The sequence below is a fragment of the Polypterus senegalus genome, chromosome 11 (assembly GCF_016835505.1).
Source record: "Polypterus senegalus isolate Bchr_013 chromosome 11, ASM1683550v1, whole genome shotgun sequence".
Taxonomy (NCBI): Eukaryota; Metazoa; Chordata; class Cladistia; order Polypteriformes; family Polypteridae; genus Polypterus; species Polypterus senegalus.
The window spans coordinates 151213682-151241107 of record NC_053164.1 but is presented as its reverse complement, the minus strand read 5'-3'; the positions used below and the strand labels follow the sequence as shown (position 1 = coordinate 151241107).

At 37.3% G+C, this 27426-nt stretch overlaps 1 protein-coding gene across 2 annotated transcripts in view; it reads right to left on the bottom strand.

Moving 5' to 3' along the window:
* The window catches only part of LOC120539622 (cat eye syndrome critical region protein 2 homolog), a 219492-nt gene that overhangs the window by 73217 nt on the left and 118849 nt on the right, over positions 1–27426 (bottom strand). For both annotated transcript variants that reach the window (XM_039769902.1, XM_039769903.1), the window contains exons 4-8: positions 26038–26165; positions 25102–25191; positions 24650–24708; positions 24052–24212; positions 15843–15932 (exon numbers count right to left, since the gene is read on the bottom strand). In XM_039769902.1, coding sequence (XP_039625836.1) covers positions 15843–15932; positions 24052–24212; positions 24650–24708; positions 25102–25191; positions 26038–26165 — 528 coding nt within the window. The remainder of the gene's footprint in view (positions 1–15842; positions 15933–24051; positions 24213–24649; positions 24709–25101; positions 25192–26037; positions 26166–27426) is intronic.

Genomic DNA, 27426 nt, shown 5'->3' with positions numbered 1-27426 from the left:
TACATCCATATGTTGACTCCAATTATCAAAAGCTAATTGTCTAAAGGCAAGAAATTTTCTGGAAATTTCCAAAATGTTTAAAGGCATAATTAAAGTGTATGTAAAATGTGTGACGCATTGGAACTGATATTGTCAACATAAAAATAAAATAATCTGTCTGTGAATATTGTTGGAGAAAATTACTTTTGTTCTACATAACAGATGTCTTAAACAAAATGCTAAATTTATAGTTTGTTAGTATAAAATCTGTGGAGGGTTTTAAAGTGAGTTCTAAAGAATTCACCCTAAGTGTATCAAAACTTCTGACTTCAACTGTAAGATGCACATGGTAATACAAATATAAACTACATATCATAATTAAGAAAATAAAAGTGTACATAACAGAAATTAAAACACAAAAAATGGACTGTAAAGGTGTTATTTTAACTTTCAAAATCTTCGCTTGTGGGCTTTCGCTACAGCAAATGCAGCCACTATGTTGTCCAGTTCCAAAGATCTTTTGAGCCTTACACTTTAGCTAAGGCTGAAAGCCTCTACTGGCACAAGGTCTGTGATAGGACGTGTCAGGATTACAGAGAGACAAAATGTTGACTTCTTAGACCCCCATCTTACTGTTACCCAGTCACTGTTTTTTAGCTAATGTGGTGCTGCCAATTTTGGCCATGCACTGACAACAGCGGGGCCTGGAAAGACCAAGTAAAGCCGAATCAGAAATCGCAAAGTTGTCTAAACAAACTGAGTCAATCTAATTTTTCTTAATGATTAATGAAAACGACATTGATTACATTTAATATTCATCACAAACACTCTTGCGAAGGAGATTGGGGTACCCCTTAGGTCGATGTTTTCAATTGTGCGTGTTGATGCTATGGGTCAACAAGGGTTTATGCAGATTTGCTGCTGCAATTAGTACCCATTTAATCAGACATCCTTGGGAGCAATTAGGAGCACCAGGGAATTGCATGCCTTGCCTGTCGCTACACCTCTGCTCATATGTAACAGCACTCAAGTGACTGAGTCCACTCGCTTATTGTGCAAATGTCATTGCTCCTCAACAATAAAAACCCTCATTGTAGCACAGATATGTTTTCCATCTATTATTTAAGGCTTGATTTCTGCTACACAACATGGACACACTCGCTGCTATCAGCAAATATGTCCTCAAAGGTGAACATGCTCATGGAAAAAATCCTATCAAAAAGAAATCATCTCACTTGTGCAACCTGGATTCAACAGACTAGTGCTAACTTGTAACCGGTGAGCTATTCACCACATAGGACGAAGTGATGATGGTTCCATCTGTCTGGCTAGACAATGGACTTGCCCAGTTAAGGACTCTGTTGGATGTGGAGCAGTGTCAACAGAGGCTGAACAAGCAGATTCTTGAGTGGTAGTCCTTGGCACTTCTGCTGCACACTAAGATTGATGGTTGCAGCTGGTTGGGAACTGCTGCAGGTTTTCCTCCTGTCTGTTTTATGCAACTATAGTTGGGCCCTCTTCTCCTCATCTGTGGTGATGCCTAAATGTACAGCCTGTTGCAAAGCACAAATTTTCAGCTGCCTCTTCCCATGTGTCCACACCGATGTCAAAAGTCTTCACATCACATTTGTAAGTGTCACTGTACCTCAACAGTGGTTTTCCTGTTGGCCTGGATTCTTTGGAAAGCTCTCCCAACAATAAGTCTGTGGGAATGTGACCACCCTGCAGGTGGGAGATGTGGCCCAGCCAATGCAGATGTTGCTGTGTAATGAGTTTGTACACACTTGGCATGCTGACCTGGTCCAGGATGAACTTGGGTGGCACATGATCCTTCCACTGCACTGCAGATGAAAGCTGTTAAGGTGGCACTCTTGACGTGTGCATGTTGTCAAGCTCTCACAGTCATACAGAACAGTACTCGGTATACAAGCTATGTAAACTAACATCTTGGTGCCTGTGGTATACTTGTTGTTTTCACACACTCTATTGGGAATCTTGGCCATGGTAGGGGTAGCTTACCCTGGAGACTTCACTGATGTCCTGGCTTATGACTTCCTGGCAAGCATGTACCTGGGAACTGACTAGTATCTGGAGATCAGACAGCATATGAGATGTCAAGGCGACATTATCAGCGAATGCACTGATCTGCGAGATACTCCAATACTTTGACCCAAGGTGTGGAAGGCTGAAAATTTTCAAAAAACAGAGGTGGAGGGGGATCATCAGGGATGGACTCTAACAGAAAATATCACTAAATGCAGAGGATAAGGTACTGTATATATCAGATCCACAAACGTCTTTATCATTAGACTCCTTAATGTACCAGCAGAATTTCATAAGATATCTGAACTCAAAATCAATTTGAATAAAAGTGTGCCTTTTGCAGTGAACTCTCTAGTAAATTCTAGACTGGACATTTGTCCATTAATTTTATCAGAATTATTTAAATACGGCATCTGGGATAAACATCAGAAGTAAATATTAAAATCTTTTTCAACACAATTTTGCAATCAGCATGGGAAAAAAAATCTAAATCAAAATCTGCCCTTGCCAACATCTTACACTAGCAAAGAGAATCAATATTGTCAAGATGAACAGCCTTCCCAGGCTTTTTTACTATTTCAGAGCATCCCTCTATACAGTAAAATAGTTTAAGAAATTAGACTCAATTATAACCTCATTTACCTGGAACTTGAGACGTCCAAGCATTCAAAAGGTGACTCTACAAAGAGAGAGCCGAAGGTGACATGGCACTATCATTCAATTTTATTACTGGGCAGCAAATACACAAGCTATAAAGACCTGAAAATTGGCACAAATTGATGAATATACACAAGCCTGGTCTGCATTTGAAATAAAATCTTCCTGCACTTCTTTATATACTCTGCTTTGTGCCCCAGTTAATACTAACTATTGTCAAAATATCAATAATCCAATTGTCCATCATTCACTCAGGATGCACTTCAAGGTAGAGAAGCTTTTATCTGCTCCTCTACAGCATAATCACCTTTTCTTTTCTTTTTTAAACAGAATATTTAATCTTTGTAATGTCTTGAATGAAAACACTTAGACAATGGTATATAGATAATGTTTTTGTATCATATGAACAATTACGCTTCAAATAATTTCCCAGAAACACAATTTTCCACTATTTGTAAATTTGAAATTTTCCTAAAAGAAACCTACCCAATTTTCCACACCTCCCATTCATTTCTGTTCCAGAAGAAATACTGGCCAGTATTGAAGACTCAGACATCATCTCAATAATATACATGTCTCTTCTTTTCAAAGATACAAGGGTACAGTGAGGAAAAATCCTTTCAATTAATATCACAGATTTAAATTGTCCAAAATGTATCCAGGGCAAGATCCAACTTGCTTGCCTTGCAATACAGCTTCAGCCTCTCTGGGCAACAGGCCTGTGCAAATGCACCACCTGAGACTACCGTACACATCTAGCATTATCAGTGTGGCATATGACCGGTCATTTATCCCGGCCAATACCCCCAGGCCGCCACCAGATGGAGCCCTCCTTGCAGCATCGCATGGAGGTGCCCCGAAGACCAGCAGGGAATCTTTTTTAGATTTTTTTTTTCCATTTTTTTTTTCATTTTTATTACTATTGAATTTAATATTGTTTCTTTGTATCAGTATACTGCTGCTGGATTATGTGAATTTCCCCTTGGGATTAATAAAGTATCTATTGAATCCTGGACAATGGAGTTTTCATCCACAGCCCTGCTGGATACCACAGGGGCTGCTAAATGGAGCTGCAGGGAGGAGCAAAGAGTACTATTTGCCCTACGCCCCAAAAGTACGCCCGAGTCACATGGACAAGGGGAATGACGTGCTTCCGGGGTGAAGAAAAAGGATTTTTATCTGACCGAGGACCATAAAGCACTGTGGGAAATCCCCAGACGTTGAGGTGAGCTGGGTGGAAGGGTGGCAACGCGTCTGGGAGTGGTGGATTGTGTATTATTCAGAATTGTGATTTATTTAATGAGTATTGTGGAGAGGAGGGTGCTTTGTGCACTTTGTGTTAATAAAAAGTCAACTATTTGGACTTTTACCTGGTGTATGGCGTCTTGAACAAGGGTTCAAGGGGGATATAGCACCCCCTATCTGTGAAAGTGGCATAGTCAGCAGGATTTTCTGCCTGTCCAGTTGGCAGAGGACCTATTTAAAAATTTTCTGTGGGCAGAGAACCCCAAGAGGACAACGTCAGGACACACAGCACAATTGCCATAACCCACGAGCTTCCAATCCGTCATGGGAAAGAAGAAGCTGAAGTCAAGCAGCAGCACCAGTGGAGGAGATCCACTCACCATGGCTGACACCCAGGAGGAAGTACAGAGCAGCTGCGCAGCACGGGAGAAGCCTCCGGAGGAAGATAAACACACAGAGGTATGTGCCGGCGTGTTTAACGAACATATATTTAAAACATCTCATTTAGTACCGTGCACATACCTCGGAGAACGTCATCTGGAGGCTCTGCGGGAGGCAGGCAAATCTTCCAAAGACAGCGGTGCGCTCTCAGTTGAGCTGGTGGGGAAAACAAGGGACTTCTGCATGTCGGGTGCTGGCGAGGGACATGTGATCCAACCCGTTGCATTGTGGGAAGGAGAAGGTCTGCGTCCCGTTGCTTCTACCTTTGCCCTCAAGGAGTCAGACTCGGACATTCCAAAGGGGAAGGGGGAGGCGAGCGAAGCACCGCTCACCCTGCAAGAAGGTAAGGAGGGCCGGGAAATGACTGATCGGTCAGCAGAAAAATTAATAAAGACAGACCGCAGTCCACGGCCAAAGAAAACTCCAATTCCCAGCAGCCTCCATGAGACCCGTCAGAGCACGAGCCAACAGCGGACGGGCTCATTGGCTCCCGGACGGCAGGTAAGGAGAACGAGGAAGTGAACCTGCCTCAGGCCGAATTAATTAACTCTTTAGACGTGCGGGAACTCGAGAAGTTAATCGAGCCTGTACGAGGTATATTACAGAGTAGGCTGACCCGCCTTTTAAGGCGACCGACTTTTAAGTTGACCACTTCTTAAGGCAATTCAATATGTAGATCAATTTGATATTTTATACAAACTCATTAATTTGGTTATATTGCATTTAAGCGGTATTACTTTAATACTCGTAGTTTGTTATTTTTGTGATAAAATTTTAACTTTTTTTCTATATTGAGGTCGCCCTTTTGAACCCCCCTGATATTTACTACGCGGTGAGGCATTTGTACTCCATCAACATTAATTATTTCCAGAGACATAATTTTGTCTATTTTTCCAGCGCATTGCGCACAAAAGCAAGGGAACAATGGGAGCACCAGAACTCTGCTCACATCATGTCGCTTCGTACCACAAGCTGCAAGTAGTAAGTCTGTGATAAGCGGAATACCGCTACGCTTTCCACTCACGGGACGGAAGGACAATCCCGACCGCTTTTATATAGTAAGAAAGAAGAAGATATCGCACAGTCTGGAGTAGAAAATCATCTTTTACCTAGAAAAACTAAACTACAAATCCCATCGTGCATTGCAAAATGGACGGGGCGTGTGTGAAACTCCGCGCCTGCGTAGCACACACGGGATGGAAGGACACCCGACCGCTTTTATATAGAAGGATGCTGACGGCGATTAAGAAGATCGTCGGCGACCTGGGAGTGACGGCCGAACCGGGTGGAAGGGTGGCAACACGTCTGGGAGTGGTGGATTGTATATTATTCAGAATTGTGATTTATTTAATGAGTATTGTGGAGAGGAGGGGGCTTTGTGCACTTTGTGTTAATAAAAAGTCAACTATTTGGACTTTTACCTAGTGTCTGGCGTCTTGGACAAGGGTTCAAGGGAGCGATAGCACCCCCTATCTGTCACATCAGGATGTATTGGATTGAAACCAACACTCACTGCATTCTACCTCCTTATAATATAGGAATCTATAGTACATAATTAATTAAAAGAGTAAGTCTATAAAAAGCTATGAAAACTGGACATTGACACAAATGGATGAACATACAGAGGCCTGGTCCACAACAGAAATAAAATCCTGCAGCACTTCTTTATATTCTTCACTTTGCACCCCAGTAAATACAAGTTATCGCCAATATAATAATAACCCAATTGTGCTTCATCACTCAGAATATGGAACCAGTCCAGGAAGTACTTTAAGATAGAGAAGCTTTTATCTGTGGCACCTTTGCATGATAACCACAAACATACACAGCTTTTAATGTCTGGAAAACATCTGGGATTAAATCACAGAGATCTGTACATAGACGTCTTTGTATCCTATGAACAATTACACTCCAAATTTAACCTTCCAGTAACACATTTCTTTCACTAACTCGAAATTAGAAACGTTGTTAAACAAAACCTGCCCAACTTTCTTCACCTATCACCTACTTCTACCCCAGAAAACATATTGATCAATCTTGAGGACTCAGACAGCATTTCTCTAACATATCAAAATATTTTAAAGTCCCTCCCTTTCAAAGACTCCAGAGTACATTGGGAAAAAGATCTCTCATAGAACATTTCAGGAAAGGAATGGAAAGTAGCAATGCACATAATTCACTCAAGCTCCATATTTGCAAAGCATATAATTATTCAACTTAAAATCATCTATTGAGCACATCTGTCTCGTTTAAAATTGCCCAAAATGTTTCCAGGGCAACATCCAACCTGCAAACATTGCAATCAAGTTCCAGCCTCTTTGAGTCATTTGTGCTAGGCATGCATCACATTAATATGATTTTGGACCAAAATCTTTAAAATGCCTTTCAGACAGCCTTGGTGTCACAATCTTTCCTAATCCACTAACAGCTGTGTTTGGTGTACCTCCAGATGGGCTTATAGTGAAGGACAAACAAACTGTAATTGCCTTTACTACACTACTGGCACATAGACATATCTTGCTCAACTGGAAGAATCCTAACTTGCCTCCTTTCAGTCATTGGGTAACCGATGTTATATACTATTTGAAACTGGAAAAACAACTTAAATACTCACTTACAGGATCTGTGCAAAACTTTTTTAAAAATCTGGCAGGATCTAATTAATAATATTTCAAAATAAGAATTTAAATTGAGGAAGCACATTTTCTTCCCGTTTTTTTTCTATTTATTTACTTACTTATCTTTTCTATTATTAAAGTTTCACTATGTTGGCCTAGCTCTCTTGTTCCAAGGGTGGAGGTTGACTTGATTTGAACCAGGTTTTGTAAAATCTGACTTGCTTGTATGAAAAGTTGTTTGTTTTTAAAAATCTAAATGAAATGTTAAAAAGTGTAATTCTCTTCTGCCTGTTGTTTCACTATAATTGCCCGAGATTGTACACAACAAAAGGGAGAATATGGTCACCTAGAACTCTATATGACAAAACAGTACAACATAGATGGTTGCATATTCTTTAGGAAAGTAGGACCAGAAAGGCAGGTGATTCACAATTTGTGTAAAGCAGTTTTTGAATGTTTTAAATAAAAATCACATTACAATGGCTCAATTAAACAAATAATATAGCAAATACAACCATCTTCTTCAAAAAATCAATGCGAAGAAACAAAGAAAAAAAAAGCAAAAGTAGATTAGCTGAACCTTGAATTTTTTTTCTCACAAACTGCAGTCTGCGTGACAGATAATCCATTATCCAGGACATCATAAGCTCATACACCTACATTCAGTGGGTATAGAAAAGAATCATCCCCTTTGAAATATTCCCATTTTTTTGCTTTATAGCCTTAAATGAAAACACACAAAAATATTTCTTCCCAGCTTTACTTACTCGATGCAATCTATAACATCTAAGTGGAAGATGTCACATCTACAGTTCACAAGAATTTTAACTGTATCTCAGTTGTCTCCTTATTTGGTCTCCAGTTATGGACAGTCCGCACTGATGGCCACAGGTGGACTTGTCACTGACCATTCCAGCTGATGTGGCAGGAGTTGTTGATGTAGAAGGGATGGTGTGGGGAGACTGATCACTGGAAAAAGGTGTCAGTCAGAGGGAAAACCTGTTAAAAAAACTGGTTCAAGGCACTGGTTTTACCTACACTTCCTTCCAGCACCTGGGCCCTGGATCACTGGAGTCCTGTAATTAATACCCAGTCCATTCCAGACATCCTTCATGTTATTCTGAGCTATTTTGTTTTCTATTTTAGCTTTGCAAGCTTCCTTGCCTTCAATTGTCTTTTTCCTTAGCACGCACTGTACACCCTTCAGAGCCTCTTTGTCACCAGATTTGAATACTGCCTTTCTCATTCAGGAGACCTTTTAGCTCCTCAGTAATCCAGGGCTGCTTGTTTGGAAAGCAACACACTGTCTCTGTGAGTATGTCTTAATTACAAACTGTAGTTTTGACTGTAATATGCTCTCTTGTACAAAAGTCCTCCTTCACGTAAACGACCAATCCCCATCCTGTCTTTTTTCCACACCGCACTGGGTCTCTGTCTCCTTGAATAAGATGAAATCCATCCAGCATTAAACCAGCCTCAGGTAAATCAGGTTTAAGCCAGCTCTCCGTAAAGCAAAAGATGCCACTGTACTTGTATGCTCCATGACCCACTATAAGCACAGACAGTTCATCTTATTTGGCAGAGATCAAAAATTTCCCATTACAATAGATGTCTAGATGTCAGTTCTAAAACCTGTTCGCCTTGCTTTTACTGTCAGGCCAGCATGTCGCCCATTCCTTCAGCAGACAAACAGCTTCTGCAGAAAATATATAACTGAGCTGCTTAGGCACCTGTGATTGTAGTGGAAGTAGTCGATAACGGGAGTATTTAATATACCCCACTTCATTTTCTCAATGTTTCTGATGGTTTCAAGTGTTGCAAATATAAGGCAGCCTTTGGGTCCTCTTTGCAACTCCGCCCAAGTTCGCAGTCATTTGAAGTGCAGTCAGGACAACCCAGTGCCTGGGATTGCATGCACTGCAGTTCACCAGTAAATTAAAAATCCATTCATCCAATTTCAAGTGGCTACTATCAGTGACATGAAGGCAAATCAATTCTAATTTTAAATAGGACTACTAACTTTTGAATAAGCTCGGAGAAGAGGGAAAAAAACAGGTGAAAAACTGAGCTTCTGTAAAAAGGCTGGCCATAAACTTAATAATAAATTTAATAATGATGTCTTCTCAAAATAAGACCTCTAACAGTATTGATGCTAGGGATACAGAGGAACGGAAATGTCACTTGGAGCATCTTCGGACTCTGCCGAACTAAACATTCTCAAAAGGAAAATGAACCATAGAAAGTAATACCATCTGACATTCCCACCATGTTGTCTACCACTCCAATTGCTTTAAATTTGGAGATAGGCATCTAAAGCCTGCCAACAAGTACCATACCATATTTATTTGTTGAGCGCTTAAAAACACAGCATTACAACTGACCGAAGCGCTGTACAGTTACAACATGCAGGACTAAAAGCAAAATATTAAAAACAAACATTAAGAGAGAATTAAAACAGAGATACTAAAAGTAGTCTCTTGATACCTCCTGGAGAAAGAGACATTAGACATTACCCTGATCATATGATAAAACCCAACTTTTTTTTTTTAAATAAACAAACATAACCCTCATGAGCAACTGGTTATGTACAGTTTTGATTGTAGGCCTGTTTTATTGTGCAATGGAGCCTCCAAGGGGTGGCAAAGGGTGGATGTAGCCACCATAAAAAAATACTTTGTCACATATTTTAAACTGACTAAGGCCAAACTTTTGAGGCACTGGCCACTGTTTCCTGTTACATTTCAAAAATGCAGATTTCCTCTGCCCTTGTGCTCTCACCCAGTACTGATTTCACAGTGCTGCTGCAGGAAATACTGCACAGTTCTTCTGAACAGTAGCTACAGACTAGCCAACTTTAGCTAGTCAGGTAGTGTAACTGGAAAGTTAAACCTAGCAAAATTTCATAAATTACTGTAAATTAGCTGTATCTATGGTTAATTATATATTCATCTTCTTTTTCAGACACAAAATTATACCTTTGCCAATTCATTTGTACTAACATGAAGAGGAAATCTATAGCAAATTTCTTCCACAATAAGTGAAGGAAGGAAGAGTAAAATATGAGAGAACACACAAGTCTATTTATGGAACCTTTTGACTTAAACAATATACTTTCTTTGAAAATTTGGGGATACTGTATAGGTTTTTTACAAATATATATTAACTGTCAAGTTTTTTGTTTTTTATTACTCCTGCATAAGTGTTTCATATGTTTTTACGGTGATTACTGTTGAATAAATTGAAAATTATATTTGATATGTTTTAATAGTGATTAGATAGATAGATAGATACTATCTATCTATCTAATCACTATTAGATTACTGTTGAATAAATTGAAAATTATATCAGGTTTGTGGTGCTTTTTAGTTACACCAAAGCATTAATATTTTGCAATGCATAATTCACTCTTAAATATGGAATATATCCGTATTGGATATTAACTACAATAGTTATCAAATTTTGCAGATGAATCCTTCAAATTGGAATTGGGCAAAATGGTAACTTGTATTTATCAGGCCAATGAATGATCCAATTTCTGCTTTCTTGAATTTAATATTGGTATTATGTAATCCTGGGTGGCGCAGTGGTAGCGCTGCTGCCTCGCAGTTAGGAGACCTGGGTTCGCTTCCTGGGTCCTCCCTGCGTGGAGTTTGCATGTTCTCCCCGTGTCTGCGTGGGTTTCCTCCCACAATCCAAAGACATGCAGGTTAGGTGGATTGGCGATTCTAAATTGGCCCTAGTGTGTGCTTGGTGTGTGTCCTGTGGTGGGTTGGCACCCTGCCCAGGATTGGTTCCTGCCTTGTGCCCTGTGTTGGCTGGGATTGGCTCCAGGGGACCCCCGTGACCCTGTATTCGGATTCAGAGGGTTAGAAAATGGATGGATGGATATTATGTAATCCTATTACATTAATAACTGTTATATTGTATATGACTACAATATAAAGCACTGTGTGCTGAAAGCAGATCATTTTAAAGTATCTTTCTTCTTTTAAAATATTATATCTACGACATAACAAAATACAGCCATAAATGAAGCAGCAAAGCCTCAGATACCAATGGTATTTTTATTGTTTGTCAAAATTACACAGAGTGTAGAGTTTGCATGACAAGTACTACATCCTCCATTTCACTGCGTCCAGGAGGCATGTGGCAATATCAGGCTCAACCGTTCCTTCCTTAGCCTGACCAGAAACTAATAGCTAAAAATCTAAATTTTTCAAACATTTTTCAAATGGCTAATCTTGCAAAACACATTTCCATGAAATAATCAAGGTAGTCCTAGGTTGTTTAGAGTCTTTTATTAATGGTTCAGTCACATCTTTCTCAATGCATTAGTAAAAAGTTGCAATTCACTTTACCCCCACTTACATGTGTTATTTTAAAATATAGGTAACTTAATACATTTATTTATAATTCAGCAGGACTAGGATAACTTGACTTAATTGAACCTATTTGTTACTTTTAAACTGCATATTTGCTACTGGTGATAAGTTAATTCAATATTCAAAATCACTGTGGTCTTTGTATTTAATAAGCTTTGCATTCATACACATGAAATGCTTAAGAAAATATTTCATATGCTATATTTTATTTCTTCTTCCTATTATGTTATACTGCTTGTTTATTGTTCTTGTATGCTATATATTATATAGTCTTGTGTTTTGCTTTCACCATTATGCTATATCGATCTATGAAAAATGCATTTCTTGGGCTCTGCCAATAGAAATGCTGAAAGGCTCTTCATTTCCGGATGTATTTTTAGAAAGGGATAAGAGGCTCATAGTTACAAACTGATCAATTTATTGTTCCAAAAATATCTTAAAAGTAACAAAAAAAAAACAAAATTTGGTACTCAAAAACTTGGATGCTGAACATTGTAAAACACCTTAACAACTGACCAGTTGAAAGACTGGACTATTAAATTGTTGCATTTCTTAACATTCCATCTTCTGACAACACCTTTAGAAGGTAATAGCTGGAACACTGAGAACACCTCATCCCAGGATATGGCAGGGGTGTTGGTTATGAGAGAGAGAATACAGGGCACGATTTATGGATTGTACACTTAATGATTTTGTTTAAGACTTGCAAAGTATAAAATTACTATTATGCTGTGATCTGTTTCTGTTGTGGGTGTTATTTTGTATACATTGCTGCTTTGATGGCAGTTCTGTAAGCAGAGCTACCCTTTATACAATGCACTCTCCAACAGTAAATCTGGTCCATTCGTTTAGGGAATCGCTCTCTGCTGGACACAAAGTAGATGAATTGGTGGTCCGAGGAAAGTTTTACCAATGTGTTATTATGTTTACTTTAATAGAAATGACTGAAGTAAATAATTCCATTAGTAAAGGCAATATTGCCAGCTGGACTTGTGCTGTTATGAAGATTCTGATAGCCGAGCTGTTTTTTAAAAAGGTCTTATCTATAGCTTGGCAAGTGTCTGATGAGAGCTTTGTAGGAATACTACTGCTCCTACTACCCAGTATATAAACAGACACACGAAAAAAATAGTTATAGTAGAGAACCATGCAACAAAGGTAATAACTAAAACTATGATACAAAAGAGGTTTGTAATTTCTGTGTAACTACAACCCACATTATACTTCATGCTCAATTCAAATCTCAAACACATTAACACAAATAAATGTAATAGTAAGTACCCCCACAAATCTTCAACCAAAATCAAATGTTGATATAACAAACATACACATGCATGTTAAATCAGATACAGAGAATGCAAATAAATATTGTGTGAATAAAGCAAAAAAGAGTTTTTTTAACCTCATCAAGGACATGAGGCTTAGTTAATACCACTGAAGAAATAAGATGGGGGACGGACATCAATGACTATAATAAGTGGAAAATAATATACCACAATGACTGTAATAAGTGGAATATGGGCCTGGGGATTAAGTCTACCTGCAATGTATCCAAATGCACCCCTTCTGAATAAAAAACAGACAAAATGAAAACCAAACTGAATACAAGTCATACACAGTAAAATGGATACTTATTTAAAAAATCCAAAATGTTTTATGACATAGTCATAATTTGCTGTAAATTAACACTTTCTGCGATGCAAATGTACAATTTCCAAAACAGTATAAAATATTTTAGTTTTTTCAAAAGAAAAAAAAAAGCATATACAAGTATGTGAGAATTAGGTTTAACAAGTGTGCGTTAACTTTGTGGATAGTTTCCCCAAAGTAAAACAACAGGCAAGTACATAAGTAAACAATCCTATTAGCATTGCAAATGGATCTGTGTTGTAAAGTGATACCCCCTATTGGGGCATTGACAGTAATTTTTTCCCTTTACACTGAACTCAACACAGGTATTGTATACAAGGTACAATGTTCAGTTTAGTTGGGCATATAGTCATGTGAAAAAGCAAACAGTAGCATTTCAGGCAAGCAGTACCTACAGAAGAAGGGTGCAGCAGTTTCAATATTCCTCAGTGGATATCCCAAACAACTCAATCCTTAGTGATAGTTTGTTTCTTTTCCAAGTGAGCCCTAACATAATGCTTATTTTTGGCTCTGAATTCAGTTCTGTTTTTTTACCCTCGTCTTTGCCTTGCCCTTTTGTAGTATTTAATTTGTTTGTCTGTCTCCCTAGGTCTGACTTTTTACTTGTAATCTACCACATCATTTGGCTTCTGAAATCATCTGATTTTATCAGTTGTTCCTAATAATTCTTAGGGATAATTTAAGTGTCCCAAACAAAAACAGGCAACCATTAAAGAATGATTTGAAAATGTACATGCAATGGGAAAACAAATGTACTGCATTATAAATTCATATGCTACAACCTAAAAGATGTAAACAAGGGAAAACACCCCTAGCTTCTCTCTTAAAGATACTGTATATGAAATACTTTGTACAGGCTGAAACAATCCATTCTACAATAGAAATACTGCCTTCATCTTTTTATTTTCTGGTTTGAAATAACTGAGCCAAGGTTCTTTTTCCTCAATCCTTCTGTTGTATTGAGTAGCTCTTGTCATCTGAAAGACAGAGCATCCAACACAGTAATGTCTACCCACTCTGCTGACACTATAGCAGCTTCAAGAAGCTCTGCCTGAATTAAATCAGGCACTATGCATATGACTGGACTTTGTTCGAGTCACAGCCCTTTCCACAATGATTTTTGTAAAACAGAGACATAACTGCTTCAGAGACCTTTTCCGTCTGCATGTATTGATTAAATATTGATAACTTATTTACTTTTCAAAAAGCCAATTTCTCAGAGTTTCATCTGCACTGAGACCAAGAAATCTTGATCATATGAATAAAGACCAACTTGCAGCGCCTCCTAAATTTAGTACCCTGCTGTAAAACTTCAGTCCGATCACAAAGGTAAACCAGGATTTTTGCAGGTATGCAGATGTTTACTCTGATGAACATAGTAACAGAGCACTAGTACAACATATTCATATTAAAACACTGTGAATAAGGGGATAGTTCTACTTATACTATAAGAGAATATAAATGAAAAAGAAACCAAGTCATTAACTGAGTCAATAATGTGCCATGCAGAGAAGGATGGAGGAGGAAATAGTTTGAAACAGTGGCAGAGAAGGCTGTTTTGTTATCCAAATGCCTAGAATTTCAGCCAAACAGGATGAACAACTGAGAAGGCAGGGTATTGCACACAGTGAATACTTGGACAGACACACATTTGCCAAGGAGAGGTTCGCAGAATCAGCAAGGGGTATATAATAGTTAGTTAATTCCTTGAAAAAGGTAAGAGCCACTGCAGGGAGCCAAGACAAACAGTTCCACTGCATTTCTTTCTAAAGAAAATTACCACACAGCTTTCTTGTCACAAGGAGTTTGCAGACATTTCTGCTTGAGTGGTGAAGTAATCAAATTTGTTTATACCACCAAAGCTGCAATGAGAACACACCTCATACTTTGCCACTATGTTAAAGCTGATGCCAAATCAGTAAGACAAGGTGACAAGAAGGTTCATCTGTAAAAATACACAGTCTGCTGGTGATGCACTATAGTAACTTAATATATGCAGCAGGTCACAACTGGAATGTAAGAATTATTAATAAATATTAAACTTTATTTTATGCAATGTCTTTTACAACTGCAAACAATGCAATAGCAATAGAACTAAACAAAAATAAAATATAATTTTAGCACCTATATCAATATTCATTAGTCCTATGATGTAATAATTGTTTTTCTTTTAACTAGGCTTTTTTTAATCTTGTGCTAATTAAAACATGACCAAACACAACAACTTTTAAAGTTATTTCTACATATCACTACATAAGTAGAGCAAACTAGAAGAGAATACTGCTTGTAATTTTCGCTGGCTTCTGCAGGTATGTACTATTTGCACAGATTGCTTTCCACAAAACGTATAGTAAGAAATGGCAACAGTCTGTTCATTCCAGTTTCTTCTCAACTCCAACTCACTCATTAAAACAGCAGCAGGACAAAGCAGAATATTTTGTTTTATGTATGCACCAACATACTGTATGTGTGTGAGAAAGTAGACAATGAGCTTAGTTTCTACAATGTATTTGGCAGCATTACCTTGAGAGTTATGTTTTCATGAAATACAAGTGACTCGGTACTTTCAGGTTTCAATACACACAGTATATGTAATATTGTTTAACCAATAAAAACCTTAAAATGTAAAACACATTAAATACAGTAATCTTAATTGTCTAGTATTGAGAATATTAACTCAGCATATTGTACAAACAGTGATTCTTCACTGTAAGGCCCAGCAATGGGTCAAGAAGACCAATGTTTTAGTTTTGTCTCCAAAGTTTAGAAACAAAAAATGGTACCATAAAGTTTCATCCATATTATACCAGGAATTGCAACTGCCTACCTCTTCCTCCTGCATAATACGTTTTATGGTCAATCGATCAGAGCTTCTTCTGGGTACCATTTCAAGTTTATTTTCTTCATGTTGCTTCTCCTGTTAAAACAGGGTAAACTCTGAAGCATTAGACCCACTTTTACATTTGTGTTAGAGCTTAAAAAAAAAAAAAAAAAAGTGTTTCATGAACCGTATTTGGCTCTAATTGATAATCTTCAAAATCATTTTTTAATGGCATATACCAGGAACAGCTTTGTTGGATTAAGTAGCTATGAAAGCATCTAGTGCTTCTAGGTTTAACCACAAACCATTTCTTAGATGACAATTCAATTTTCTGAACATCTGAAATAATTCATTATTTCAAAGTACTATAGCTATATTTTCCATTAATGATAGCAGTAGGCATTTAAAAACAGCTGCAATTTAAGTGGGTGGTCAATTGAAAAAAAGAAAAAAAATATGCACTCTGCACTATACCCTCAAAAATATGCAAAACTAACATACTTTATTGTTGTAAACATTATCTAGCACTACAATTTCTTAATGCAAAGTCATCACGGTGCTACTTTTTCATTTCATTGCAATGCACACAATGATCTTGGATTAACATCTAACTTTGGGAGCAACTGATCACTAACAAACTCAGTAATATCTTAATTCAATAGTATGCCTTTAATAATTGTTGATAAAATACTATATGAATTTTGACTATTCTACGCACCATTAAAAAACTTGATTGCTGTATACAAAACAGTCAAAACACAGCACATTAAATCAAAGTGTCAGATGTATACACATTTCAAGATTTCAAATAAAGCAAGGTCAGCATGACTCTGATTTGATTTGGTTTGAGGCTAACAGAATGTTATATAAGCTAACAACATTTAGAAAACAAGTCAAATGAGGATATGCTTAAAATTTATAATGTGCTGGTGAGGCCTCAACTGGAGAAGTCATTCAGTTTTGCTCTCTGGGCTACAAAAAACACAAAGCTATCCTGGAAAAAGTCCAGAGGATAGCAACTATGCTGATTCCACGGCAGCAAGGTATACGTTATGGGGAAGGATGAAAGTTGTTTTCAATTTAAGCAAAGGGAGATGACATGACTAAAGTTTTTAATTAATGAAAGGAATTAGTACAATGGATCTAGGAAGTTATTTTAAAATAAGTTCAACAAAAACTCTGGGATAAAGTTGGAAATTTGTTAAGAGTAAATTTTGCATAAACGTTAAAAGGTTCTCTTTTTTACTTTATTAATGTTAATTAAAAGCAAAGAACAATCCATACAATCAAATCGAACTTAATAAAAACAAAATTCAACCCCCACCCAAAAGAAAGAGGAGAGCCAGCCAACTAAGCAAATCTTTGAAGCAGGTCTAAAGGAAGCTTATTCTAAAATGCTATTTATTACAAACTAACACACAATTAAAGTCTCCAGCCATTATAACTGTATGAGTGTTCACATTAGGAATAGATGCAAATACAGTATATTTTGGATGAAATCTCTATCATCCACATTAGATGCATATTTATCAAAATCACTTAAGTATTTTTTTTTTTTTTTGCATTTTATTGATTTTATTAAAATTAAATAACTTTCCATACAAACAAGTCAAGTTTTACAAAACTAGGTTCAAAACAAATCAACCCCCACCCATGAGAAAGAGAGCTAGGCCAGCAGAGTAAAACTTTAAACTAGTAAAAATAAGTAAATAGATAAATTAATAAATGGATAAAAATAAACAATAGGGGAGGGAATCTGCTTCCTCAATTAAAATGTTTATTCTAAAATGGTATTTATTAGATCCTGCCAAGTTTTGTACAGATCCTCTAAGTGAGAATTAGATTTTTTTCCCCCCCAATTTCAATTCGTATATAACGTCAGTTACCCACTGACATAAAATAGGAGAGTTAGGATTCTTTCAGTTGAGCAACAGAAGTCTACGTGCCAATAGTGAAGTAAAGGTAATTACAGTTACCTTCTCCACTTTAAGCCCATCTGGAAGTACACCAAATGCAGCTGTTAATGGTTTAGGAGGGACAGTGACACCAAGGCTCTCTGCAAGGCATTTAAAGATATTGGTCCAGAATGATGTTCATTTGGTGCAGGCCCAAAACATATGGCCCAATGAGGCTGGAACATGATTGCAATGTTTGCAGGTTGGATGTTGCCCTGGAAACATTTTGGACAATTTTAAAACGAGACAGATGTGCTTGAGATATAAATTTTAAGTTGAATAATTATATGCTTTGCGCATATGAAGCTTGAGTGAATTCTGTGCACTGCTACCTTCCATTCCTTTTCTGAGATGTTGAGTGAGAGATAATTTTTCCACTGCATTCTTGGATCTTTGAAAGGGAGGGACTGTAAAATGTTTTTATATATTATGGAGATGCTGTTTGAGTCCTCAAGACTGATCAATTATTTTTGCAACTTTTTGAACTTGAGCTTTCGAGTGTCTCCGACACTCTAGGTCACTCGATCAACTTCCTTTTGTTGTTTATATCACTGTTTAAACCAACAAATAGTACGTTTTTCCTTGCCTCCACTTGGTATTCGCTGAAATTCTTTTATTTTCCCATATGTATTTGCAATTGTCTTTTCACAGTACGCTGAGCTTAAGGGCTATTTATAATGATTTGCATATTCATAGAGGCATAATTCTGGGAGGAGTTGGGGAGTGGATGCGGGCGCATGCAAGTGCATAACTTTGCATGCTGACCGGGATTTATAGAGCGGAAGATCATGGAAGTTGGCGCACGCACAGATTTATGCATCTGGATTTTTTTGTGCATACGCACATTTCTGCTTTTGTCCTTACCCCATGTTTTACTGTGAATTCTACACACTGTGTTATGTATGAGGCCCCAGAACTGTGGTGGTTTCTGACTCTATCTATGATTTTCTATTTATTACAGCCAATTAATCAGAGCAACCCAAAGGTTTATGTTGTTCAGGAAATCTGCTGATTTGAGTTTGTTTACCTCTTCTCCATGGTTAACTGGCCATAACTCAACCACAGTAGTAAGGGACTACTATTTTTAGGATCACTAACTGTTTTACTGTATGATCAACCCAATCTGAATTTAGTGTGTAAACTAATTTATCATATAACTAGCAAAATACCCGCGCTTCGCAGCGGAGAAGTAGTGTGTTAAAGAAGTTATGAAAAAGAAAAGGAAACATTTTAAAAATAACGTAACATGATTGTCAATGTAATTGTTTTGTGACTATATGAGTGTTGCTGTCATCAAGGATTTGATTATCATTATTTCTTTCAATCAGGTTCGTATTTGGAGGATGTGTTGTGTTCAAGTTATATTCCGTGTTTGTCAACCGTTGTAAAGATAACAGGTTTCATTCATCGAAATGTTCACTATCCAAATCATTACTCGTGAATCTAAGATGTTTAACAGGCATTCCCGGTATTAACTTGTGGATTTGCCTGCAAATACTTAGCAGCAGCGTGTCTATGAACTTAATTTAAACTTAAGCTTTACACCTTGCTTTCCTATTGATATGTCTACAAAGGCTTGTTCAGATTCAGAGGGTTGTTCCTTGCTTACTGCATCAATAAACAGCTCGTCTTCCTCTTTATCTGAGATATCACAAACGGGTTTACCTTTCCCAGTCCTGCAAACTTTAGCGAAGTGGTTCAATTTACCACATTTTTTACACTGTCTTCCTTTAGCTGGACATTGACTTTTTCCACCATGCGCTTTGTTTCCGCAGTACCTGCACTTATGAATATGCTTGTATGCGTCACACGCTTCATATTCTTTTGCTGCCTTCTCAATTGTGTAATGCGTTTTTGCTCAGCGCTCTTTGGAGCTCTTGCTTTTTGTGTGCGTACTGCATTCACAGTCAGTTCACGTGAGCCGCTCTGAGTACATGCATCGAAGGTTCTCAGCTGTGGTTGTGCTATCTCGTGCGATCTTGCGATGTCCACAGCTTTATTTAATGTTAGCTCAAACCGGCACTTAAGTTTCTCTCGCACTTTCACTGAGTTTGTGCCAAACACTACTCTATCCCTGGCCATCTCATCTTCGTTTGCATAAGCACAGTCCTTCACCAGCAATTTTAACACCGTTACAAAGTGATCAAAAATCTCGTTTATACCTTGCGCCTTCTCACTAAACTCGTATCTCGCGAAAATCGTATTTGGCTTAGGCATGACAAACGCCTCATAGAGGCAGCAAGTCTATTGGATTGCTGGTGATGGATGGCCTTATATGGGCAGGCACCTAATTACGTGAGAGGCGTGGGTAAGGGGGACGCAATATAGGCAGGCAGCCAACTACGTGGGAGGCGTGGTGATGGGTGACGCAACTCCGCCTCACACGGCAACCGAGCTGCAGGCTATGGCCGTATATATGTACGTAAGTAGGATTCAGTTATGACCGTTACGTGTAGAATTTCGAAATGAAACCTGCTTAACTTTTGTAAGTAAGCTGTAATAAATGAGCCTGCCAAATTTCAGCCTTCTACCTACACGGGAAGTTGGAGAATTAGTGATAAGTCAGTCAGTGAGGGCATTGCCTTTTATTAGTATAGATTGTAAATTGCATTTTCTTGTTAAAGTGATTTGTGTCTGTACTCATTGAAATATACTATGCAAAAATATATTGACTTGACATATTCATTTATTAATATAATTTTACCATTGTACATTAAGATCATGCATATAGCTGTGTCATAAGTTACAACCCTAGGTAGACATGATGCATCTATGTTATTTTTTCTTTTATGATTTAACAGCCAATGCAGATATGGCTACTTTCTGCATGAACACTCTAAATGCATAAACATCATATCAGTGTTTTACCTGAAATATTTTACTAAAGGAAAGCTAACATTTAATGGAAGATGTTTTCATGCATCTAATGCTGACCAATGCTGTACAATAGTTATCATTATAAAAATATCCGTGAATTTCATTTTATTCATGTTATATAATCCATAATAGCTGACCCGCAGCGTAGCATATGCCGCATAATTATTCATTGATGGGTGAACACTTCTTGAAAGACACAGTTGTCCAAATGGGGTGGGTTTGAGAATACGACTGTGAATGAATGAAAAGATGGAACTCTGGAGAGAGCAACATACAATTGTCCGTGACTGAAAACTGGTTTTGGCAGATACAGGCATATCTTTTTGAAAGTTTGGCCCTGTGCCTTATTACTTGTCATTGGAAAGGCTAATCTAACAGGAAATTTTCTGCGTGTAAAAGTAAAAGGCAAATTTGAATCTGATGGGGTCAGGGAAATCCAGGGAATAAGGACAGTTTGCAAGGTAGGAGCTGTGATAATTTTACACTCCAGTACATTGCGGTGAATGCTGGTAACAGTAAGTCTAGTGCCATTACAGAGACCTCTTGCTGGCATGACGTTTCTGAGAAGCATGACCACTGAACCAATTTTAATTTTGAGTTTATGCGGAGGCATGCCAGTGGGAGTAAGACTGTTAAGAAATTCTTCGGGGAATGAAAGTTGATCTGCGGGATCGTCTGTGACGATGGAGTCAACGTTGGTGAAAATTACTTCGTCGGTAGGGATAAGTTTCAGTACTTGTTCATTAAGGTGTAGCGAGTCTTTCTTGGTGATGCTTAATATAGCTCGCATACCGAGTTGTTCCGGAGTGACAGTTGAGAAGTCGATGTCGCCATATACTTGTTGAACAGGATCAGAGTTAAAAGGAAAACGATGTGAAGGTAATGTTACAGTTGTTCCGTTTTTCCCGTCTCCAACATTGAGGAGCCATTTTGCGAAATGTTGTTCGTGAGGAAGAGCTCTCATATTTGTAGTCAGTGTAAGTACATGCATGTGGCGCCACAAAGGTTGCTGGTTAATGCAACTGGCGACAGTAAGTGCTCGAGAGCCACGCATAATGATGGGGAGTATTTGTCAGAAATCTCCACCCAATAGTATTGTTTTCCCTCCAAATGGCTGCGTGTCACCCGTGAGGTCATGTAATAACTTGTCAACTGCCTAGAATTCATATGTATGTGTCATTGGCGCCTCGTCTCATATTATCAATTTGGATTACAGAAGATGTTGAGCGTGTGGCGAGGTAGGTTTGATGTTGCATGTGGAAGTAGTAGTCAGCTTCAACGGTATTTTAAAAATGAAATGTGCAGTACGTCCACCCGGTAACAATGTTGCAGGTATTCCTGTAGATGCTACAGATGTAGGAATGTCTCCCCTAGCTCAGATGGTATGAATCAGGGTTTTGTAGACAAAGGTTTTCCCTGTTCCTGCAGGACCATCTAAGAAGAAGCTTGTTTGCTGCGGATGGGAATCACTGTAGCAGTGTGTAAACATGTGTTCGGTGAGATGTTGGGGGCGGGCACATGAGCAGGCAGTGCACATGCCTCGAGAGTGAGGGTGGGCGTGGGAGGAGGGTTAGAGTTGGAGGACGGGGATCCATCGTGCGTACCCCATGATCGTGCTTCCCATGGTTGGGTGACTTAGTCGATTATATATATAGATGTCAAGTCATCCAGTGGTATTAAAGTTCATTATTAAATGTATTTTTTACTAAAATATTATTAAATAACTTGGAAAAAGGCTCTTTCTGAATGAAAATGGAACATGTTCAAACACAAATGAGCATGCTAAATTTCATTTACTTAATATAATCATCAGCGTGAGTTTATAGTTTACATATGGTACAGCCTAACTGAAGTCTACTCCCTTGACATGTAGAAATAGCAATATTCGAGATTTGAGTAGAATACAGAGAAGCTTTTATAATTAATTAGGCTGTGTATTAGCAAGTATACAACTCAATTTCTCTCTGCATAGCAAGTCTTCTGCACAGTCAATAAATCAAATTTAGTATACATAATCAAACCATAGCACAAATACTTATTTCATTAGATCCTCATTTTACATGTCACAATTAGTTCTCAAAGGAATGTTCAATACTATTGCATTTTGCAGAGTACAGAACCCTTTTGTTTAAAGGCAGCAGTATTTGCATGCATACTGGCTTTATACAAGGTCTCCAGTTATTTCTACTGGGTTGAAGACCTTTCAAAAGGTAACAATATTTCTAAAGCATTGTACATGAATATATTTGTGGAATACTCATTGGAGTCCCTTAACAGTACCTAGTATGAGATGCTGATAAATTTTGTCCTTTAACTTTACATCTAGATCATGTAACGAAATACTATACATTTTGATAGAGAGTTGACAGCAGGAGAACTGCTTTCTATAGAGACACTTAATACAAAATCTGGCTGTTTACATTAATCTGTCAAAACTGGATTCATTTCATTCCTTACAGCAGCCTAGGCACATACAAAAAATTATGTTAATTCTAGGAAGTAAAACTACTCTTCAGTAAGACTTATGAAACATAAATAGGTTCTAATTCCCAACTAAAGTGAGGAATCATTAAACAGGGAAAATGTAAAAAAACACATGCTTGATGCTTCTTTGCTTTGTGTCATGGAACTTGTCTGTCAGATGAGGTGGGGCTTATCCACTTGTCTACTCAATTCCAATTTTATTCTTCACCACATAATGGCTTAAAACCCTATTTAGGGGTTGGGAGCTAGCCTACTTTACTTAGAAGTATGAAATGCTGTGGTGTCCCCAAATGTGCTACTCTTCTGTTGCACTTAAAATGCCAGGTGATCTCCAGGAAAGTCTCTCAGCTGTCCATCCCCTTAGAGGCAAAATATGGCTTCAAGTGTTCCTACTTAAGATGGCATGCACCTCTAGCACATGGAACTGAGAGCACTGGTATTGTGGCAGTCTTCCAAAGATATACTCTGGGACAGGTAGCCCTTTTTAGTCCTTCTGCTACATGTCGGGGCGGGGGGTTTTGGAGCAGTACGTTACTTGGTCTCTTGCTCATACAATTCTTACAGGATTAAAGTGTCACTTACTGGGTTATTTTCAATCTGGACAATTGTGACACAGAACATGTTTCATCCAGATCACAACACTACCAGCCCTATTATTCTCTGACCTCATGTGACCAATAACCAGCTGGTCACCCTAACACACTTTTTTTGTAATCCCATAAAATATGCATTTTTTTCCTCAAGACAAAGTGAGAATATTAATCGCACTAAATAACTTGGCTTAATAGCACTGAACAGCTTCAAGTAGAAATATATTTACATTACAAATATGGAGAAAATGACAAATGTTAACCCTTTGCATGTCCTTCTGTATATGTACTTTTGGTAACTACTCTTACCTTATTTGAAATCATGTTGCCGATTTCTGAAATGAAGTTTTCACTGAGCAGTTTGTACAGCTGTTTGTCCTTTAATGAGGGTTTCTCTTTTATACTCTCGGCTAGATTTTTCCACTCTTGTTCAGTAGTACACACAAGGGACCAGACTCCTCTTTGTTGCTCTGTTAATTCAAATTTGAAAATGTGCTTAAAATTTCATTAGATTCAATATGTACTACCTTATTTACATTCATGACTCCTGTTCTGGAAAATCTTGTGTACTTTAGTACTACCCATAGCTGGATTGAAAAAAATGCTTTATATTTAACAACTTAGTCCATGTTTTTCATGAACATTAGGATTCTCTCAAAGATTAATACTGAATTATAATAAAATCATTACCTTGATTGTCGTGTGAGGAAGACTGATTTTTTAACATATGAAAAATAATTCATTACTCATACATTGAAAAGACATATTGTATAACTTTCACAGAACACAATTTTTCACATAATGAATAGCATATGCTAAAATAGGGGAGCTGCCCACTTTAAATGAAGAAAATGAAGTTGTAAACCATAATATTCAGAATATCCATAACATCTAAAAAAAACTTTACCTGAATTTCCCAAATGACTAATGCTGCAATTTTCACACTGGTGATCAGCACCTGTTTCACTAGAAGAAAAAATAATGCAGTTAATGAAAGAAATAAGCATTATCAAGTGCCTTTCATTCTTAGCCAAGCTTTTCTTGATGCAAGAGTGAAAGAGCGTTTTTCTAGTTCTCTGAATAAAAAACAACAAATTAAGGACAGATCAATTATAGCTTTTTACTATCTGCAATGCACTGAAGTTATCATTTTCCATAATTCACTTTCTACATAATGCTTAAGTAATATTAGATGAAAAAAGATGAAAGGTCTTAATCCATGGCCCGCTAGTTCATATAAACAAGTGATGTTCTGAATCAGTAACAAAAAAAAGACAAAATGATAATGTAGTTTGCTTTACTATAACATAAATGTTATGCTTTTCATATTAATAACCAACAAAAGACCCAAATCCTTACCTAATAGATTCAACTTCTATCACCTTCTTCTTTGGTGGTCTTCCCCTTCGTTTAACTGACTTTTGTTCATATTTTATGCCAGCAGCTGGACTAATTTGGAAAAAGAAAACAAATAGTACTGCCCCAAGTTTCATTCTTTTTGACAAATTAAAATTAGAAATGTTAATTCCAGCAGACTGGGTATTCTGGTCTTATTACGCAAGCCTTGTGTCAAGCTGCACTTTAGTAGTTTTACCTAACCACATTCAGTAACCAACAAATAAGCATCACAGACATATAACGGAGTGCAAAACTGGATTCAAATTTGGAACGAGATTTGGTTTCCAGTTTACTATTCTCTATTTTTTCCTCTTTCTACACATTAGGAGATAACTTTGTAATCAATTTAATCTAAAAATAGGTAGCAAAAGTACAGTTTTTTAAAATCATTAGCTATGCTTCCATCTTTACCACATGAAACATCCATTGGCACATTGCTAATAAATTCATCTTGCATAATGCAATTGTGAGGCAGGCTAACATTTTATAACAAGTCGCTTTTACAAACACACAATTAATTTACCCTCTTCACTTAAGCATCCATTGACAGAAACAACATTCACCAATTAATTAATACAATATCACATTAAAACACTCTCTGAATCCTGCATACTCTAAGTTTAGGAATATTAACCTTTTGAAGCTTTGCAGTAAATAATTATTTTGTCGTAACTGAAACACATTAACAATGAACCTAACTTAACAAGGCAAAATAAAGTCCACAGAAATAATGCAATAGTAAAAAAAAAAAAAATTTTACTGGCCAAAAAATATGTAGTAAAAGTAACCCTTTATTTTAAATTATTGGCAAAATATATAACCAACAAGTGTCCTGAGTTTTACAAACCTTTAACATATATAAAAAAAAAAATATATATATATATATTAATGTTTTACCACTGTGTAACCGATTTTCCTTTGGTGTGCTGTTCCTTGTATAGTCTTGTTCCATAAAAATACCAGTAGATAGCTCCATCACTGTCTTCACCCAAAGGCTCAACTCTCAGGCTGTCTGCATCCAAACCCTAATAGAAAGTAAAAGAGTGAGGAAAAATGTATCCGATAGATCACTTAAGGCCAGAATTGCATATCAGGAAAAGCAGTATAAAAGTTAAGGTATTTGTATTAAATGTAACTGCATATTCATTATCATGCAATACTTAAGTCTACTCAAATTTTCTTTGTGCATATATTCACATATATTATATTTGCATTTATTTCCTTTTTCATTTCTGTAACAGTGTCCTCTCTGCTTTCAGCATTTGGGTCAAGTGAGCAAGTGCCCCAGCAGATGGCTCTGCTATGCAAAAACTAAATAGTAAGTAGTAAATGAAGATCAACTCAATGTACTGTTAACACATTTACAGCAAACCCAACCTAAAATGCTCAAAACAATTTCTTATCTAAGAAATTTCTTTTTGAAGAATGTGAAATTCTCCATGTGCTTGGTGTTGCTGAACTGTTTTTGGGTGGCATGGGAAAGCCCTTCAACAGTGGCATGTTCTTTAAACACTTTTGCTCATGTGTATGCGTGTTTATCCTGAACGTTTCAGTTTGTCCATGGGGCTTGAAGGTTGATTATTTATGCTGCAACAAACCATGTTGATTATTCATCTACAAACTAATTTAACACTTTTCCTATTGAATTTTGTTTTTTACTTTATAAATTTACTAACATTCATTAAAGTTTCTGCTGTCACCGTTGAGTATTTGATGCAAATATATTTTTAATATTTTGATTGTTGTGCTGTTTTAAAATATGTTGATAAAACAATAAGTTTTGTTTTCAAATTTTAATCAAATAAATAAAGCAAATACAAATTAGAGCAACTAAAACAAGAAATGCTCACAGCCAACCACACTCTACAGTCCCAAGTAGCTCAAGTTAATCAGGAAGGAAAGATTGCACAGCTGTAACAAGAAAGAAAAAACACTTAAGATTAAGTCTAAGCTACCGCCCAAGCGTGTACAAACAAGGTGTACACAAGTCTGCTGCTTAGAAATATCTACGCCAGTCACACTATTACGAACTATAAAGAGTAAGAGAATTTCATTCTGTGTAATTTTTTATGTCACTGTTTGCCTGACATTTCAGTGGTACTCATAGCCTAAAGCACATCAAACACAAACACAGTGTCTCTCTCCAGCTCCCTCATATTAAGTTTATTGGAGACAGTCTCCTTCCTCAGTTGCCCTTCAATGCAATTGCCATCATTCTACAGCTTCAATGATTTTTTTCCCTGCTGTGTCCCCTGCCTAAACATACATGCCACCAGCTCGGTTTTA